This window comes from Perca flavescens, chromosome 21, assembly GCF_004354835.1.
Source record: "Perca flavescens isolate YP-PL-M2 chromosome 21, PFLA_1.0, whole genome shotgun sequence".
NCBI lineage: Eukaryota > Metazoa > Chordata > Actinopteri > Perciformes > Percidae > Perca > Perca flavescens.
This window is the reverse complement of record NC_041351.1, coordinates 7,764,327-7,784,799: the sequence shown is the minus strand read 5'-3', so window position 1 is coordinate 7,784,799 and position 20,473 is coordinate 7,764,327. Positions and strand designations below refer to the sequence as shown.

Below are 20,473 nucleotides of genomic sequence, written 5' to 3'. Positions count from 1 at the left end.
CTTCAGTTCCCTGTAATTCCATGGATACATCACAATCAGGCTACCTTATAATCCGTGAAAAGAAACCTGAGCAATGTCCATGAAAACCTCATCTGCTCAAAAATGTGGACAACGTGGCAGCCTGATGGACACCCTGAGGCAAACCACATATGCCAACACCACAAGGTTAGGATTTCACCCCTTCAACATGCCCCACAGTTGATTATTTTCAGAGTATGTTAATTGAACAATTCTTCATGAGTCCTTCAAAAAGTTGTTGAAAATTACAGTCAGAATTTTCGTTACTTTTATTTTAGAAAATGTCCTTTAAAGTGTGGCATTTTAAGTCACATTTTGTTTAAAATACAGAAAATACAGACAGTAGAACATGGATACAGCAAAAAAGGAAACAATGACAGAAAATAAAGCTAACAAGCCTTTCTGACTGCTCTAGTTTTCTCTTTTTGAAATGGAAATGAAGGCAAAGGAAGGAGGGCAGAAAAAGAAAAGGATTCAGGGATAGGGAGGGGGGGGGGAGTAGGGGCAGAATGAGACAAGTTAGTTAAGGAAACTATGGTTGCTTTATGGTTCATGTTTAAATTATTCTTTATAAAGTCTAATTTAAGATTTAATCTTTCCTCTCTCTTTTTTGTCTTTTTCATTTAATGGTATTTTGATCTTCTGGATCCAGGGCCCTCAGCGCTGCTCCTTGTGGTCTCAGACTGAGGACAAGGAATGCCGACTTTGTCTGGCAGTGGGAACAAAACCACCCGCGACAACTTCCCCGGCTGACCCACACTGCCAACTCAAGAAGATAAAGTGGAGTCCTTCTGTGTTTGCTGTGCTTGTGAACGTTGCATGGACTTCTGACTTTCCACGTCTCTAAAATGTTTCTCAACCTGCAAGAATGAAACCACAACTTTTAAAAAACGGGCACCAATTCTGTGAAAAGTCAACCCGAAAAACCTACGTCTCATGCTGTCATTGTACAGTGTACAATGTACACAGAGCAACGCAGTGAAGCAGGCTATAAAGTTTTACAAACCTTGTCTCAAAATACTCACAAATCAAAACGCTATATACAAAGTTATGCAGGCGCTAGCTGGGATACTGCAGAAAACTGCAAATACATAAACAGACTTTTCTTTAAATAATTCACGGTGGGTATTAATGGAACTTCCTATGGTGTCAGTATGTCCCAACCCAAGTTTTGTCGGATTGTTAACAGCATCTGAACCCCTCTCCCTACAACTTTCCAAAATTAGAATGGGTGTGTCCATCAATTTCAGCACCGACAGGTAAGACGTATAATCTCCACCAGCTGATGGTCAAACAGCAGCATTTGCTTACGTTGTCACAGGTTTTAAGTGTTGGCAGGGACAACATCTGTTTAAGTGGCGACACTGTCTCAAAGAGTCTTCCACATTTTCTTTTACAAACCTATGTGAAACAGTAGCTGTGACATACTTACAGCTAAAACAATTAGTCCATTATTTCAGTAGTTAATCATCAGAAAATTAATTGGACAATATTTTGACCGTTTCATTCATTTTCCAAGCAAAAATGCCAAACATTTGCTGGTTCTGGGTTCCCAAATATGAGGATTTGCTGCTTTTCTTTATCATATACGACATTAAAATTATTATCTTTTGGACTTAATTGTACAAAAAAGCAATTTAAAAAAGTCACCTTGGGCTCTGAGAAATTGTGATGGGCATTTCATAGATGATTAATCAAGAAAATAATCTGCAAACTAATCCATAATAAAAAAGTATCATTAGTTGCAGCCCTGGAGTTGTGTATTGTTGGTAAAATATTGTATAAATACAAAAGCATACTTACTATTTTGCGTACATGACTTAAAGCGCTTCCCTCTTTGCCTTTGCAGTTCTCAACCTGGTAAGGTGGCGAGATTACAACGTCGTCCATCACAATAATGTTCTTCTCCTGCCATTTACAGTCTTTGATGCTGCAAAGAAAAGTAAAAATCATTGCATCTGTGGCTGAAAATTTGTTGTTGAAGAAGCAAACAATGCAACATGACAGGGAATTATTTTCATACAGGTTTTTCCTTGCGTTTCTCGATTTGAAATTGTTAAGCGATTAGGATATTTGTCATGAGGGGTAAAGTGAAAATACATTAAGCTAATAGACAAGCTTTATATTTAGCAAAAGGGTCACTGACAAAAATAAAATTTAATACTGATTCCAAAACTTTGGACTCTTAATCTTCCACAAATGTAAGATACCTGGAACACCAAAAAGGATTTAAGATTGATTTAATCACGAGTGACCACTTACTGAAGTTGCATCTGTCCCACAAAGTAGGGAAACACCCATACAGGTGTCTGATACGGGGATAAAATAGGGTCGGATCAGATATCTGAGACCAAAATCTGATACCAAACACGTCACATAACGAAATGTGAATTTGCCCAAAAGTACGTTTAACTTTTTCAGACACCCATAGGACACCTGAAAGAAATTACTCATGTTTTATTGTCTCTCAATAATCTGTTAGTGAACTCGTCATAAGATGATTTAAACGTGGGGTATACTCGCCGCAGCCGAGCGCCAGTGTGACGTCATGAGAGCGCCTTAACGGTTTATACTTGCGCGTGGTGTTCGCGACACTAGTTGCAGTCTTCTCCTGAACAGAGGTGGCGCTAATGAGGAAAGGCTACCGACTTTGCTATATCTACGGACTAGAAGAAGAAAACCACGGCAACTGGCAGCAGTATTGACTTCAATGCTTCGATTTGATTCAATGATCTACTTGGTCGGATCAAGCCTTTTATTCACCATAAAAGAACTCCTCTTAACCCAGTAAGTTTACAAGAGAGACTTGCAGTCACTCCGAGAGTCCTGACATCCGGTTGCTCTCAAGCTAGTCCATGCTTCCGGTTTCCGCTTTGTCGCACGCCCCTGAAAAAAAATAAAAATAGAGCGGTGCGCGCCCTCTGGTAGCGCACTCAAAATGCTGCCGCGCCAGCGAGATCTACGTCAAGCTCGGCTACTGTAAAAACGGCCTAAAGACGTGATTCAGCCATCACAAGAAAAGTTTGGATAGTTTACGTCTATATCATGCAATAAAACAAGACATTGTGTGATTTTTAAAAGCAAACACCCGATTGAACATTAAGAGCGACTAACAACATTCATTCCGTTTATGGAAAAAAGGTGTTAAATATGACTTTCTAGCTCGATTGACAGAGCTACAAATCAGGTGAGTAAAATAGTCTTGTTTCAAACGCAACACACAAGACATGCTTACTCATTACATCCAGCACACAATACACCCTAAAAAAAACTGACTAATGTAGTAAAATACTCATCCAGGAAGAGGGGGGATATTTAAGATGGAGAGGTGAGGTAAAAGTAAGTAAGTCAAGTCAGTCAGTGAGTAGAACAAATATTAGCAGACACAAATCTGCCTGAGAATAAGCACAGTTTGTTCTGTCAAATATTGGGGAATGTAGACAAGACTTCTCCCCTTCCCCCATACAATACATTTAATAAACATGACTACTTTGACTTTTTAAATTTAGCAGAATGTTTCTGTTGAGTTGTTGGTTTTGTTTTAAAAGAATTGTCCACAAATCTTTTGAATTATTTCTGTTTGGACTTTGTTGTAGTCTTGGGCTGACAAGACACTGCTAGCTGAGGTAGAGGTCCTCACAAGCCCACTTGGTTCCTCATGGACAAGACCCAGCTCTGAACACGAGTCTAACCCGTGTTCATATTATTGACAGTCTAATGGGGTGGGGTCCCGCTCTGTTGCTGTGCTGCTCGTGATCAGCTCTGATCACCATAATCACCGCAGGAATAAAATGTGTGTTTTTTTTTTTAAACCCTCTGGTCCTTTTAAGAGCAGAAATTAAATCTATGCATGTCGGGGTGTGGTAGGTTACCACGGGTTGTTACGGATCGGCTCGTCAAGACCTTTAAAAAGGTGAGGTAAGCCAATAACAGATAGCATCTTTCATCTTAACTATACACTCACTTATAATTGCCTGAACAAGTTCTGATGCTTTTTGATCTTCACTGTAGAACATTGAGCAGGGCTGACCCTGCTGATCAGATCAGCGACTGATCAATAGTATGAAGTTCTTACGTTTTGTGAATAGTCTGGAATAGCTGTTGGCCCTCCACAGAAACCCCAGCACTGATTGCATAGGCTTGGGACAGCTTGTCTTCCTTTTCTGTCCGTGCTCGATTGGCAAGCTGTGAAGAGTCAAACAGAACAAAACGCATTCTTAACATTGATCATTATTTGATAGCTTTGAACTAGGAAAAGCGATCTATTTTATTGCAATAAGAATAGGACAGCTTCAACTTTCGTCTTCTGCGTTTTGGTTCATGACTCAAGGAAATCTTGCACGCAACCTTTTGCTCCTCAGTAGAGACTCTAGATTACATTTTTCTAAATGTAATTTGCATACATAACTGCCAAACCAAAGTGATCTCTCCCATTGGCTCAACAATATAATTACTTTAAACAATTGTTGAAATTGTGAGTGTAGAGCTTATCCAAGCTTTAACGGAAAGGAACACCCTGAATAGGCCACTGTCCACCAGTTAGCCACAGGGCGTGATTTACACGCAAACATGTTTATTTGAGCAATATAAAAAGAATTATCCATCTATAGTAAGGTTTTTTTTTCTATTGTCCCAATTCAGTGGCTGGATCCTCAGTAGTTCCACATTTCTAGACCAAATAGGTCATCACAAGCCGACAAAGCAGTAAACGGCAAGTACTTTACATGCCTCATACCAGAATCCATTGTGGCAGGTACTTTATGGCACATTCACTGACCCTTGAGAATTCATGAAGTCAGGATAAGTGACTGCATCATATTTACCAGGTCGAGGATCACAATGGAAATAAGCCTGTGTGTAATTAAATCCTCAACAATTTGTAGACGCATGTGTGATACCCGTCTTCAGGTAGAGCAGTATTAAGTATTAGAGACTGACCGATAAAGGATTTTTAAGGCCGATATCGATTCAAATATTTGGTGATTTAAAAATCCTATATTCCGGCCGATATATATTTTTTAAATCCAGAAACACTTAACAAAAACAGATTTCCCTAACATTACTTATTTGTAGTTATTTAAGAGTCCTCACTAAAATGATAATGCAGTTTAAAAATAAACTAGTTTGTGTCATTGTCCCAACAGAACAGAGGAACATCGAAATAAATCAAAGTTCTGATAAATAAAATGTATAAAAATACCAACTTAAGATATGAAACTTAAAGGGTTAAACACAAGTGTTGCCAACAGGGACGTTGTAGAGCGCCGTCTGGTGGACAAACTATGCAACGCCAACACTCACACTAACATTTTTTTAAAATATTCATCGGCCATTATAAATGCAAATATCGATAGTTTGGAAAATGCCTAATATCGGCCAATAATATCGGGCTCTATTACGTATATTTTATGATTGTCAAATAAATCTATCATATTTACCATATACAGTACTTCCTACTTAACTAGACCAATTAATAGCCTGATGATTGAAATGGAAGTTGTCCATGCGCTGAGGTGTCAAATTACTAGGGCTGTCCTCGACTAAAGAAATTCTTAGTCGACTAACAATTATATGATTTTGTCGACTAATCGATTAGTTGATTTAATTGACAGAGCTGTGCGCTTTGAGAGGTGGTTAAGACTAGAAAAGCACAATATAAATGTAGTTAATTAACCATCTGTAAAACTGAGTTTCTCCACAATTAATCCTGCAAAAGCACCACTTTAAATCTTGTGTTTACCAGAAATGTGCTCATAAGTTTCTTGGAAATAAGTCATTTTTTTATGCTTATTCATGCTTAATTACTCAACTAAAGAAATCTTAGTCGACTAAGACCAAAACTATCGATTAGTCGACTAATTGACTAAGATGTGGCAGCCCTACAAATCACAACCTGACTTTGCTTGCCATTTTAGAAAACTGCTAGTGACACACTTGGAAATTAATTTACTTCAATGTTGAAAAAATAAAATCCACCTGAATGCACCATTTGGAGAAGAGGCCTACAGATCCTGTAATTGACCAGCCTTCGTGGGCCACATCTTTTGGGGGATCCAGCCCCTGAATTAAGTCACTCACAGCTCAGACTAAATGATGAGCTTACAGTTGCATGCGTTTAAGTTTAACCTCACATTCACTTAAGAGTTAATAACTTTTGAATTATCTGGCTGAGAAATTAGTTCATCACACACATCGTCAATGGAGGCACACACAAACACATGTAAAAAGGACAAAAGACTAACCTTGCTAACATTCAGTGATGCTAGTGGGGGTGGAGTCTCAGTGCGGTCATTAATTATGTCCACATCAGAAACATAGGCTAAGTTGATCAGGATGACGTCATTGAGGTTTGGCTTACCGCTGGAGGAAGCACATTCTTTGAAAAAGCTAAAGTCAAGGCACACAACTTCATCACAATACAAAATGACTATTTGAATCTGACCCCTCATGAACCTGGCTGCACAGAGGAGCTTATGATACAGAGAACACTGACTGACTAACACTGACAGTGAGCGGTAGTGCCAGTTACAGAGGGAAATGCAGTGCTGCCACCTATAGTAATCATAGATGAATGAAGAATTGTTAGAAACGCATTAACATTGAGTACAGCATATGCACACACATACAGCAGCAAAGCAAGGGTTAACTTTGGGATTATGAATGACTTTCTTTGCTGAAGCCCCAAACATGAACTTGTCTGTTATGTTAATAACCCAATGGCAGCTTGACTTATCTTAGAAAATGCCCTATTAATTAACTCAGCCATGGCATCTTGATCTATAGGCGCACTGGTTTGCAGTCGGATGGATTTAAGTCCTTCATTTTCCCAGAATAAAATGTTTGAGTGAACAGCAACATTCTGAACTTGTATACAAAAACAGGTCCTTAAGGCATCGACCCCACTTGCCCTGTCATATCAGCGATACAGGAACGGCTTATAAGACTTGGTCAGCGTGATTCAGATGCACGACAGGCTTTCCCCATATTTTAGTCTGATCGAGTATTAGTTTAATCTAATACAACAAGCACACACACAAGCTACGAGAGAATTTAACCGGTTATGAGAGTGACCGCATGAACTTAAAGTTCGACCTAAGTGTTAAAATTTAGACTGATCTTCATTTAATTCTGATCCGTACATCCTTCCATTAAATCTATGCCCTGTAAAAGAAAGTTTCATGTAAATGCCCAGGCTTTTCTAGCGCACTGTCTGACTCAGATGGCTTCACGGATTAATTTGACTAATGTCAATTCAGTTTTTGAGAGGGTTCCAGGGAGTCCCCAGCAAAAAGGGGAATAATTTATTATAATTCCATCCATAAGTAACACAAAGACATGACTATTTTTGATTATAGGTTTCATAGACTTCCTGTAATGGGTTGGTCCAGCATGCCACGGAAAAAAAATGTGTATTTTACACATACCCGCCTTCAGCCAAAGACTCATACCCCCAAGGTGTTCCCCCGGAGGTCGTTCATACAGGGGGCCATCAAACTTTAATTCATCCCCACTCTTTCGCAGAATGGACATCAGCGGACTGGGAGGCTGCTGAGGTCCCTCTGGACTCACTAACTTAAACTAGACTCACGTTTCTATTCTTTACATTCACACTGCAACTTTGGCAGAGTGAAATATACATTTGTTTTGTACATAAAATTAATAATAACCCACATTTTGCACACTATATGCATGTACGTTTAAAAGGGCATACTTTCAACGATTATATTAGAACTTGTGTTTTTGATCGACTCCCTGCACTATTCTTTGTTTAGTGATTTTCATTCGTGTACTGCTGCTGTGACACGTGGATTTCCCCCTGGGGATGAGTTAAGTATCTACCGTATATGTAAAAAGTAGCCATCTAAATTTTATCTATCCATCTATACCAACACCCATGAATGGGTGTAACGTCAGACATGTTCATCAGCAAGCTAACGTTGGTTGTAATGAACTCATGATGCCTGAGCCACTTGAATTTTGTTGAAATGAAACCGAATCGTAACATAATTCTGACCATAATCACCCAACAAATACAATGTCACCAGAATCCATTTAGACTTTGGGGGAAGCCCAGCTGATAAGCTCGGGAATGCTAATACCGTTAATTGAGCTAGTAGTGGCAGTGTGGGGTTGACCGACAGTTAGCATGTTAGCCGAGCTAACAGCAACTTCATTGTAACGTTAGCGTAGAAGGGAACTCGGTGTCCATTCATCACCAGCTTTTAGAAATAAAGCGTTAGCATCTCCGAACAACGGCACCATAAAATATGTAAAGTGAATCTGTGTACTCGAGTAAAGAGCGGGATTCGCTGAATGTCAGTTAGCTTGCTAACTAGCAACGGTTTGTGCCTGTTGAGAGCACACAGCCATGATGCCTTACTAGGATTCGTTGCCAGATAGTGATCCATGTTGAGGTCTGGCAATACAATGAGTGGATTCAAAACACATGCTCTTCTTAACAGATAACGTGAAGCCGTTAAATGAGCCGGCAACATCTATAACGTCTTCAACAGATAGGAGATGGATGGGTAACTACATTGCGAATTAAAGTATTTAAAACGGACAAAGATGTGTAACTCAGCTACTACCAATTACGCCTGCGCGGATCACTATTTGACATATTTTCGGTTACCCTACAGGCCCTTGCAGCCAGGCAGGCCAGCAAGCCGTCCGCAGTTCGAAACAAACAAAGGATACTCAGAGTTAACATCTTGGACTGGTAGTCAAACGCGACCACCTCTCCTTGTAGACGTTGGCCCAAGCAGGTGAGGCAAGAGACATGGCTCCCGACGCTGAAATACTCCCCCGGTCCAGGAGCCGCCATCTTCTCCGCCAGGAAACCGGAGCGCCTGCCTTACGTAAAACGACGTGATGTCGTATGGAGACAAAACCTGGGCGTGTCGAAGTACGTCGCGTGATGGTAATTTATTCTACGACGAATTATATTATTATATATATGGCCTACTATTCAAAAATCTACAAACCCCAAAGCCTTAAAGATTCTTGATTACATGTAAACAAATAAATAAATAAAAATAAATTGAATTGCCTTCTGAATCACACTTTTTTTCCTTCTTTTTTTATTTATTATTTTTCTTCTTGAAATAATTTATCGTCCTAGGTCTGTTGTTATTTTTCATTGCATTTGTTTTGTAATAAATAATTTGAAAAAAACAACAATAAAAACGATAAATTATATTTACTATTTAAAGTAACTATATATATATATATATATAAACTTTTAAATGTTTCTGAAACTGTGTGATTTTTCATCTGATGATCATAAATGACTTGTAACAGCTTTTTTATATAGTTTTTATCAATGCCTTTGCACGGTCTGATTTGTTTTGTCCCCCTGTAAAGAGTCCTTGCTTCATGAAATGCGCTATGCAACACTTGAGAAATGCAACGATGCATCTGTAATATATTCTCTTATTGTAAATGAATAATTCTCTGTCTGAGCAAAACATTCATCGCAACTATATGACCTCCTGGTAACACTAACTCAGTAATCTACAGTGGGCAAACACAGCACCGTAAAGAAAAGGCCTTTACAACAGCAGGTGTTGTAAAAACACTACCGCTTTTGTCCAAAGCGAGCACTAGAATCAACACAAACTGAAAGTTACATATAGCCACTTTAATCTGCTGCAGCTTTCTAGAGGTTTAGTAATCAAATAATCTATTTAATAGTGGTATAGGCATATTCCTAGGAGGAGATGACATTACCAAGAATAAATGCTCAAACATCAGGAATTATACAAGCTGAAACTCTGCCCCCAAGAAGATTATTTTGGGCTTCGCTTTATGGAGAATGAATTAGCAGGAAATGTGGCTAGTTGGAGACACATTCTGTCTTAATATAACAAAGTTAAAGAGGTTTCGTTGAAAATCTTGCATAAAATATATTCAGCAAAAAAAACATTAAAGAGATTTAGACTTGATATTGAATATTATTGCACTTTCTGTGAACTAGAAGAAGAAACAATATGACATTTATTTTATCACTGTATGCATGCCAGAATATGTTGGGTTGATGTTCAACATCGTACAGGAAGGAAAACTGGGCAAACAATTCAATTACAGGACATTCTAATCTAATTGTATTATTTGGGCAACTCCACATTCACAAGAAGTAATGGATGGACTTCAAACCAAACTTTTGGACTTTTTTTTTTTAGCAAGAACTGCATCAATATTTTAACACTAAGATACCTTAAGGGAAAACAACAACTATATATATATATATATATATATTATTTGTGTATGCATATAGTTTTTTTTGTGTGTGTAGCTTTCATACTGTTTTTAAATGAAGTTTAAAAAAAAGTATATCAGGTTATGGTCATTTATTCTAATACGAGAAACTATATTTACTATTTAATCTATTTAACATCATGCTTTATATATTGTCTACTAAATGTTTTAATTGTATATTAAATGGCAAATAGCCTATAATTCCACTCATCGAAGTACAAAGTCGTGGCTTTGTTTCCCATTAATTCAACCGCTCTCCATTCAAAGTACTCTCCCTACCAGAGTCCATAGACAGTTAAAGAAGGTAGCATTTTTTTTGCCAGCTAACCCTAACCACTCCTCTTTCCTAGACCTAACCAACCCAACCAGAGAAGGCAACGAGTACTAGCCAATCAGAGGAAGAGTAGGAAGAGTAGGGAGGGTCATGCCTTCGCCATGCCTTCGCCATCCTAGAAAAACAAAAGTGGCCTACCGGAGATCTGACGGTACTGCTAGCAGTATGGAAGCCCCTTCCTGCAAATGTGATGAAAAAAAAAAAAGAGCCTGTAAAAGTAGTTATGACAAACATAAATATATGAGATAGTAACTCAAAATAATGACTTATTTCAAAACAAAAAAAAATGACTTAGGCTATGTTCACTTGATGTCTTTTTTAACCTGCCAGCATCTATTTTATATTATAATCCTATGGAATAAACGTTTTCAAAAAAGTCCGGAGTGCTTTTTTAAACGCCAACGTTTTTTTTCTGCAGTTGTTCAACTTTTCTGAAAAAAATGCCCAACGTCAAGCACGTTCTTGACAGCCGACCAATCACAAGCGGAGTAGCGAGACCTGTTGTTTTCATGACATAAAAAAATGGAGTCGGCGCACAGCGAGTTAGGCCTATATGATATGACCTTCACCGGGTGCTCCCTGTACAGGGAACGACAGTTGGGGGAACTCACTTTGTTTTATCTAATGCTAGTAGAACTGCTACCTCTCTCTTTTCCTTCTCTAGCTTGCTTCACCGTTTTGTTTTATCTAACGTTAGCATTAACACCGCTCCACATAGCGCTCTTGCATAGCCTACTCTAGCAGTAGCAACAAAAGACGCTCTCGGCTGCTTTTTGGAACCAAAACACTGCCAGCTTTTTTCTTTATTACAAAAGCGCCCTAGTCAACTTTTTCTTGTCAAAAAAGACGCCAACATAAACTTAGTATCTCAAAATAATGACTTGTAAGAGAAGCTGTCTCAAAATATACTGCCATTATTTTTACATACTAAGTCATTATTTTGAGATAAATGTTAACTCCTTATTTTGACAAAGTTTCTCATTATAATTATTTACCAGATCTTCTTTTTTCATCACATTGGCGGAAATATGCTTCCATACTGCATGCTGCAGCACTTCCTGAATTACAAAATAATCAGCAAAGATTCTCTTTTACTCTGTAATCAGATTGCAGTTTAATTTTTGCATCCACATCCAAGTAACGTTTTAGTATTGGGAGAGGACACAGTCATGGAGGCCGTTTACACCCAAGGCATCTGGATGGCTGAAAGTCTCCAGCAGAGGACGATAAGTCAAGAAAAAATGTGGCTAGTTATCACTCACATTGGAGACCCCAAAGCAGCTTTCCTGCTCGTCTTTCCTTTCACGTATTTCATCAGCAAACGAGCTGGAGTGGCGGTGCTTTGGGTAGCAGCTATATCGGAGTGGTTAAACTTGGTGTTTAAATGGTAAGGCTAAAAGAAGCAGCCAGCATGTTTTAAACATTATTTTTAATGTGTAGCTTTTAGTTATCTCTAACATGTTAGCACGAAGCTAAAGTGTTCTGTTGGCATTCGACAACGACAACTGTAGTCTTTTATTTTTCATATTTTATTCCCAACAATGAAGTCAGAAATAAATTCATATTTTATTCTGTTGACGTTGCAACTTCATGTTTAGGAAATGCAGTCCCACCGTGTGTACTGTCCGAGGTGAAACCGATAAAAGCGGAACCTTTTATATAAAGGACTAGTCTAGTAACGGTCGTTATTAGCATTGACATATATATAAGGTTATTAGCAGTGGTCTTTGATTTTCTCAGGGGTAAAATTAAATTAAATATTGATAACACTGGTTACTTATGACAACAGCATATTAAGCATAGCTATGATAATTATTTACAGATGTTTACCAAATAGTTAATGTATTACGCATTGTTAAAACCCTAAAAAAAAATCCAGTAGATTATCTGCAAACACACACACACACACACACACACACACACACACACACACACACACACACACCCCCACACCACACATTAGTCTATAATGGATAGACAAGGTTCAGAATATTAGAATAAAACTAAAATGTCACAGCTGAAATGCACAGTTCTGAAAACAGTTTGGGAAACCTTATTCTTCTAAAACTGTGAATAGATGTATATTTTGTTGAATACAACCAGCACAAATGGCAGTAGATGAAAACAATGTTGCTGATAAATTGGCTAAAAGAGAATTAAGAATTGTGAGGATAATATTTTAGAAATCATGTTTTATACACCATCAAATTATAAAATATTGGTAGGAAATATGGGATAAAGGTAAATAGGGCAGTAGAAACTGAAAGGGAAATGAGTATTAAATGATTGTTGCACAAACAATGTTAGGACAAACAGAAGTAGATTTAATATCCAGAGTATAAACGCTACCTAAAGTCATGCTGTTACACACTCTGGTACAGTAGGTAACACCATGTACATTTATGACCAATACATAAATGTACATTTCCCAGGATGCTGTTTGGAGAAAGGCCTTTCTGGTGGATAGGTGAATCAGGTCTGTTCGTCAACAAGCAACCCAACGTGCACCAGTTTTCCTCCACCTGTGAAACCGGCCCAGGTGAGAAGTCCTCAAAGAACATTATAACATGCATCAGTCATAGGCAGTACACTTAATTCATTGCACAGTCAGCTGTAAAGCTAACGTCCGTCTCTCAGGGAGTCCATCGGGACATGCGATGGTGACGGCAGCAGTCTGGTGGGTCGTGGTGTCCTCATTGGGGTCATCTCTGTACTTACGCACTCACAGGTATGCCCATTTGAAATAAACAAATATGCTGTTTTGGCTTTGAAAATGCACGGCTACAGAAATTGAAGGATATCGGAGCTATTTTTGAATGAATATCTCTTTCTCTGTGGCTCCAGTGTGGTGTTATCAGCTGCTCCCTACCTGCTCTATGTGGTGATGCTGGTGGCAGTTGGGATCTCCAGGATCTTTATCCTCGCCCACTTCCCTCACCAGGTCATCGCTGGCTCCATTACAGGTCTGACCTACAGTTTCGTGCACAAGCTAAAACATGGAGTGTGGGTAGGCTATATGGATTTAATCCTCTATCTCTGTAGATATCATTTTACATAAATGAATCATATTCATTCAAAATTACTATAAAAACTCTAGTTAATTGATTTGCAACAATTTCCACTGTAGCCTAATACACTCCGAGATGTTAACTACCGTATAAACGGTATAGAAAAATGTATATTGTGTCACAGAATATATTGTGTTAGTAAAAAAATGTCATAGTATTTATTTTCTACCTTTTGCTACCCCAGAGGTTAAGCAATACAGTATATATTTCATTGCAAATTTGAACTGATTGACTTTCTTTTGTCAGGTTTCATTCTGGGGATTGTTCTGAGCCGCAGAGTACCAGAAGGACGCCCCCTGCTGTTCTTCTTTAGCTTCAGCATCGGTCTGCTGCTCGGTACTCTGATGCTGCATGCTGGACTGCAGCAGCTGGGAATCGACCTGTCCTGGTTAGTCTTTTTTATTACATTTATGTGTATTGGCGAGTCTGTTCAGTGTGTAATAAGCTCTGTGAGGTGAAGTTAATCTTTCTTTCCTAGACTGGACATATTCTATCTATTCCACAGGTCTATTACGTTGGCTAAGAAATGGTGCAGCCGTGCAGAGTGGATTCGTTTGGATACAGTCCCATTCTCATCTCTGACTCGAGACTGCGGGGCCCTTCTGGGTTTGGGGCTGGCCCAGTACTGGAAGCCTGGCGGATATTCTCTGCCTTGGGCTCCACGGGCTTTGTCTCTGGCCATTTCGTCCATGGGACTGTACCACGTCAACCGTCTGCCGCTCCCGGTCCGACCACAAGGACTCTTCTATGGCCTGTTCTTTATCAAATTTATCATAGTACCTCAGATTGTCATGGTGCTTGTGCCTGGACTGGTTTACCTGTTCACACACAAAAAGAAGAAGGACTAGAAACTATTTTCCCCTCAATGTTAAAGGTGTCTTTCACATCTCCAAAGACTATAGCTTCCTCCTGAGTTTCTGGGCACTTTAAATGTCTATTTTATTGTATTTCATGAGTGTGTAAAAGCTGTAGGTAGTTACTCAACATTTGTTTTTGTTCTCTTACAATTCAACTGGCAGGAGTCTTCAGTCAGTGATGTAATGTGTCTTAAACGATTACATGGTCCTTAAAGCTATAGTGCGTAGTTTCTGTTGCCCCCATGAGGAATTCAAAGTAATGAAAACAAAACTGTCGGCGCGTCCATATGATACAAGCCTTCCGTGATTGTGCATCAGATTTTATTTTACCGCACATTTGCAGTAAATCTATATACAGCAATAATAATAATAAAGTGTTAATACTATAATATTTTTGGGGAAATCGTGAGTTGTTCTGCTCTTGAAAACCCCATTGGGCAGGGTCTAGCTTCTGAATGTTAGCGGAGAAAGGCTTTGGAGAAAACATCTTTTCGATCATTTGTACTCACTTTATCGACAATGTTTCAGCCCTCAGACCTTACCATCAGGTAAAAGATTGTGTAAATCAGATAAAAAAAGAAATAAGAGATTTACTTAATAAAGGTCTGAGGACCAAAATATTGTTAAAGTGAGTACAAGTGGTGAAGACAAGAGTTTTTGATCCTACGATCGCTACGATGTTCTTGTCTGCAAGAACTTCATAGTTGATGTTTATGTTACCCAAGAAAGGTCTTTATATATATATATAGAAAAGATTATATTATATTGTATATTGTATTAGTGTTACTCTGTCGACACACTGGTGTTTTGTTTTGTGGACCAAAATCATCCAAATTACATGTGTATGTTCTACTCAAATCTTCAGTAAAATAAATGACTGACATGCAGGGTGTGTTTCAGTTGGTAACCATTTATAAATATGTTCTTTTTTTTCTCCAATACATAGGTTTAACTGTACAGATTACAATCAGTTATCATGAGATAAAAACACATTCTTTTTTATTGTTTTTAATTAAACTTTTTATCACAGCGATCTGAAAGCTCACATTTACAGACAAGAGAACTCTGCTCAGCAAGCAAATACATTAAAATAAAATAAAAGAACCTTTTGCTTTTTGTCTGGTGAGGTTGAAGGAAAATGATAAGGATAGTTCAGGGATAGCAGTCTCCTTATCTTGATCCAAACGTTATATCACACACCAGAGTCAGAACACTGCTATACATGTTTCTGTTTCAGCTTGAGCTCATTGAAAGAATAGAACATGCATCAGACTATTTACAGCAAACTAATATACATAGACAGCTTGAAACCATACACCCTCAAATATCCTCAACTTAGAAGTCTTCTTAAATTAAGTATAATACAGGTTATACCTTCATTTCTGCAAAGATAAGAAGGGCATCTCTCTGGTAGCAGGTGAAACTGAGAATGTCTCTTTAGATATTCTTTATCAGAGAAACCAAAATAAAATGTTACAGACAAATGGTCTATAACTTTTCCCACATATACAAATAACTCCATATTCTCATTATTCCACTTTCTCAATCACCCAAACTCCAAATATGGAGTCATACTTTTTTGTTTTGTTGCAGTGGATTCGACTTAATTTCAAGATGTGTGCAAGACCAGTGGATTAGACTGGCTAATTAAGAGATACAGAGATTTTGTTTATGATGTGGAAATACTTAAATAAGATTTGAAACAGACTTGCTTCACTTACAAACCCGAGCTGGACCGAGTGGAATATCTGAGTCAGTACATACAACTTGTGCTAGAAAGTCTTTACAACTTCACCAGTTTAAAAACATTGTTTGCTCTTCATATTGTCATTCATCACTGCTTTGTAAATCATATAATAATAATAGAGTCTATGATAGTCTGGTATCACTGGTCAGAGGTCTTCCTGATCACACAACCACTTTTTCTAAATGCAACAATCTTAACAACAAAGTAAGTAAAATACATAAAGTGCACCCTTAGTTAAGAACTTAACAGGCATTTTTAGTGCAGAAGTGACGGAATAAAAATGCATTGTGGGTAAAAAGAAACGACACAAACTAATGCAGGAGAAAGGGAAATGTCTGTAACAGTGGTCCTGTATGCATTTGCTTGCTTTTAATCGCTGAGCACTATCCATTGTAACCCATCACTAGCATATGTACTGTACTCTCTCTCTTAGGAACACACAGCGCAATTACCTACGGACGAGGGACAAAGACGAACTTTAATGTGCCACATGACAAAATCACCTACCACAGGTTTTTCTATTCATCATTTGACCCGCATCATTCATTGATTTGAAATTCCTGTAACCAAATATTAAAACTAGAAACTAATTTATTGCACTCAAGGCCAATTTAAAAAAGTTTTATGAATTCTGCAAAAACATCATATGAGCTTGTACAAAACGAAAGCAACTGATGCTTTGCCTGTTTATATAAGCAGATGATTGGTATGCAAAGCGGTCCAATATGTCAAGAAAACTCTTGAGATCGCAGCCTTGACAGCAAGGTATATAACGAGGTCTGTAATACAGTAATGATACTAAAAAGGAATATAGAAAAGTAATAATTTCTATCTGAACGTCAGAAATTAGGTAAAATGACTGAAAAAATGATGCAAAAAATTTTGAGATACTATTTGATTGACAGGAAATGAATAGGCCAAACATGTCATTGTTCTAGCTTCTTAATGTAAGGATTAGCTGCTTTTCTCTGTGTTTATGTCATTGTAAATGGAGTATTTTGGGGTTTTGGAATGTTGGTCGGACAAAACACGACATTTGAAGACGTCTTGTTAGATTATACTGTGCATATGTTACTATTTTCAGACATTTTACAGAAAAAAATAATAATCTGCAGATGAACCGATAAAGAAAATACTTGTTAGTTTCAGCTTTCAGATCATTGAGGACACATTGCAGCATAGAAAGCATTTTCTTTCATTAAACCATGACAAAATCTTTTTTTATTTTGACACAATAGAGGTAATTATATCATTCAAAGTTGGTCAATGTCCCTCATTCCTTACCCTGGTCGATTTTCCACATCCATATGACTAGCAGTGGGACACAAAGGCAGGGTTAACAGAATACAATTCAAACGCAAACTATGTTTTCTTCCTATGTACAATATATAACTTAATTATAAATATTGTCATTTTTCTCTAAGTACTGAGTTGTTGAGCCATTTGTATTTTCTGAGCAATGTACAGTATTGAACATATAATATTGTATTACATAGAATAGAGCCTACTAGCAACCTTGGTTAAGAGCACACTTTGAAAGAACAGAAGATGGATACAAGTCCACAAGTAGAGTCCGATGATTAGTACTTTCACTCCTACAGTCCCCACCTGTTGTGTTCACTTGTGGGAACTTTGTGCCACACAACATTCTGGAAGTGCACTAGTCTTTGATTTAGTATGAGATCAGAACTTAGGACCCTCCTGTTATCCCACCTGTGTGCAGAATATGATAATGAAATAATCACTTCTCACTGTTAGTTATGTTTTAAAGATAATGTCTAATATCCTTAGTGTGTGGTTTTCTCTCTGACGGTCTCCGATGAGTTCTTAAAGATGAGTTCATCCATGTCACATACACAAGGGTCAGCAGCATCTGCTGTTGAGCTAAATATTTTTCTCCTCTCACTCTCACTCCCACTAACATGCCCAGTCCAACCACCCAATCACAGACAGGCCATCACACATTCGACTCCACAAATGGTCTCTTTGGTTTGATGGGGGAGGTGGGGCCTTGGGTCCGGGAGTCACGCGAGAGCTGGCGGTACATGTTGTCCTGGTAGGCCTGTGCCACGGGCAGAGTCCTCGCCACCTTCACATCCGGGTAGGTGGGCACCTGGCTGACCCGCTCCAGGATGTCTCCACTGCCGCGGGAGCCGTTGGCCAGCTTGCCCAGCGAGGGGGGCTGGGTCTGGGTGTAGTAGTCCTCCTCCAACAGGTGTCCATTCTGGGCATTGTTGGTCTTGTTGTAGTAGGCGATATTGCCCAGTGAGGCGGGGGGACCGTAGGTGGAGCCTTGCTGGACCAGCTGGCCAGGCGAAGTGGGGCTGATGGCAGAGTCCATGGATGTCATTGCCCTGGACCGCGAGGGTTGATGCAGATACTGCTGAGTCCGAGCCGTCTTGTCTATGATGCCCATGAAGGGTGTGTTCCGAGAGCGGGTGGGCTCGCCCGGATACAGCCCACCGCCGCCCTGGGAGGGAGAGATGGGAGACATGTCATCACAAGTGCGCTCATATGTGGCTTGCAGGGGGATCTCCATCTGCTGAATGGAAGAGGAAGGCCTGAAACCGGGCGCTAAATTCGAGGTGGATCCAGTTGAAATGTTGTTGCTGGAGGGGGAGAATCGAAGGCCTACGCTCTGAGAATGGATGAGAGGCCTGGGTGTGGGCACATGCTGCTTCATCTCAGTAGTATTGGCACTGACGGGGCGTCTCACCATGTGGGGGATCTCGGGAGAGCCCAGCTGGCAGGGGGGAATGGCGTTGGCTCGCTCCAGTATGTGTTCAGACACTGGGTAGTAGGCGGCTGACTGGCTACGGCTTATCTGAGGTGTCTGGCTGTAACGGATGCCCCCCGGGCCCCCGCTGCTGGCGCGGTAGGCCGAGGAGGGGCGTTGGGGTAGATCATCCTTCAACAGGCCCGACTCCATAACCCCTCCTCGGCCGCCGTGCTGACAGAGGGCCCCAGAACTGAGGCTGGCCTGGACCTGGGGCATGGACCGTCCATCCAGGGAGGGCTGGTACACCAGGCGGCTCTCGACGTCCACTGAACCCCCCTGGTAGCGACCACCCATGGAGTGGCCCATTTGGCCACCGTAGATGCTGTTGCCCATCACATTGCTGGGCTGGTTTGTGCGGACTATTTGGGCAATAGAAGGCTGAAGACGAAGGCCTTGGGCTTGGTGGTGCTGGGAGGCCAGAGAGGGCTGAGAGCTCAGCTGGAATGAACGCTGGCTGCTCATCTTAGAGAGGGGAGATTTGGGTCGGCCGGGGAGTTGCTCTGTCTGGTACCGCACAGGTGACCCAGACTGGGACCTGTATAGACAAACACTCTCTACTGGTGGACTGGCTCTGTATTGAGCAGCCCGACGTAAAGGGGAAGGCGGTGGGCTCTGGTGATCCATGCCCTGAACCCCACCACCCATAGAAGGCGGGCTGAAGCCGTAGGACGACTGGTGCACTGGGGAGGTATGAGGCGGGCTGTGTCGGTAGTGATTCTGATGTGTCGGGGAGAGGGAGGGCGATGTGGGCTGGTATGACCCGCGGGTAGGAGAGGACATGGAGGAGGAGGTGGGGTGATATTCGTAGGGCTGGCCCATGGGCGAACCTCCAGCTAAGTAGATGTGATCTGGATGTGTGGGGGAGAGCGGTGGGCTCTGAATGATGGGAAGGCTGGAAGGATTGGTGTGAGACTCAGGTGGGGGCAGACCCACAGACATGGCCTCCAGCTCCTGCTCCAGGTAGTCCTCGTCCTCAAACAGGTCCTGGACGGGCTCCATGTCTTCCAGACGGGGCTCTGGGGGAGGAGGAAGAGGCATGGACAAGGACAGGGACAGGGACTCCTCATCTTCTGGGGGAGGCGTAGGAGGAGGGGAGGGAGGAGGCTCCAGCTCCAGGTCCTGCTGCTGGTGCTCTTCCTGGTTGAGCTGGTGATATTCCTCCTCCACCCTCTGGAGCAGCCGCAGAATCTCTCGGTTGTTGGGGCACTGCTTTATGGCTTCATTTAGGTCCTCTAAGGCTTCAGGAAATTGTCTGAAAATAGGAAAAGTTTTGGGGGAAAAGTTATATTTGTCCAAAATCGCTAATAATTGACGAGACATCCAAAACTGTATGGAGGAGCATATTGGAGTCACAACACATGTACACAAATGTGAGAGAAGAACGTACAGTAGCTGCAGAAACAATTTTAAATG

At 40.3% G+C, this 20,473-nt stretch overlaps 3 protein-coding genes across 7 annotated transcripts in view; 1 reads left to right on the top strand and 2 right to left on the bottom strand.

Moving 5' to 3' along the window:
* Positions 1 to 263: 263 nt before the first annotated feature.
* On the bottom strand, positions 264 to 8,924 carry lsm12b (LSM12 homolog b). Its single transcript, XM_028566887.1, has 5 exons — positions 8,716 to 8,924; positions 6,261 to 6,394; positions 4,094 to 4,203; positions 1,822 to 1,948; positions 264 to 878 (listed from the first exon to the last, which is right to left on the bottom strand). Exons 1-5 carry the CDS (start codon positions 8,840 to 8,842, stop codon positions 786 to 788), a joined length of 591 nt encoding a protein of 196 aa, XP_028422688.1. The 5' UTR covers positions 8,843 to 8,924; the 3' UTR covers positions 264 to 785.
* Positions 8,925 to 11,627: 2,703 nt separating this feature from the next.
* On the top strand, positions 11,628 to 15,461 carry g6pc3 (glucose-6-phosphatase catalytic subunit 3). Its single transcript, XM_028567231.1, has 6 exons — positions 11,628 to 11,996; positions 13,042 to 13,148; positions 13,247 to 13,337; positions 13,454 to 13,572; positions 13,924 to 14,065; positions 14,183 to 15,461. Exons 1-6 carry the CDS (start codon positions 11,779 to 11,781, stop codon positions 14,523 to 14,525), a joined length of 1,020 nt encoding a protein of 339 aa, XP_028423032.1. The 5' UTR covers positions 11,628 to 11,778; the 3' UTR covers positions 14,526 to 15,461.
* A 65-nt stretch (positions 15,462 to 15,526) lies between these two features.
* tanc2b (tetratricopeptide repeat, ankyrin repeat and coiled-coil containing 2b) overlaps positions 15,527 to 20,473 on the bottom strand; it is a 156,840-nt gene continuing 151,893 nt past the window's right edge. For all 5 annotated transcript variants that reach the window (XM_028567225.1, XM_028567227.1, XM_028567228.1 and 2 more), the window contains one exon: positions 15,527 to 20,312. In XM_028567225.1, the coding sequence (XP_028423026.1) occupies positions 18,239 to 20,312 (2,074 nt within the window). In that variant the 3' untranslated portion in view covers positions 15,527 to 18,238. The remainder of the gene's footprint in view (positions 20,313 to 20,473) is intronic.

Coding starts and splice junctions, on each gene's coding strand:
- lsm12b (XM_028566887.1), bottom strand. CDS start 8,842: ATGGCGGCTCCTGGACCGGGGGAGTATTTCAGCGTCGGGAGCCATGTC. Junction 6,395..8,715: donor GTCCAAGATGTTAACTCTGA/GTATCCTTTGTT, acceptor GCTTTTTCAAAG/AATGTGCTTCCTCCAGCGGT. Junction 4,204..6,260: donor CATCACTGAATGTTAGCAAG/GTTAGTCTTTTG, acceptor GACTCTTCACAG/CTTGCCAATCGAGCACGGAC.
- g6pc3 (XM_028567231.1), top strand. CDS start 11,779: ATGGAGGCCGTTTACACCCAAGGCATCTGGATGGCTGAAAGTCTCCAG. Junction 11,997..13,041: donor TTAAACTTGGTGTTTAAATG/GTAAGGCTAAAA, acceptor TACATTTCCCAG/GATGCTGTTTGGAGAAAGGC. Junction 13,338..13,453: donor CTGTACTTACGCACTCACAG/GTATGCCCATTT, acceptor CTGTGGCTCCAG/TGTGGTGTTATCAGCTGCTC.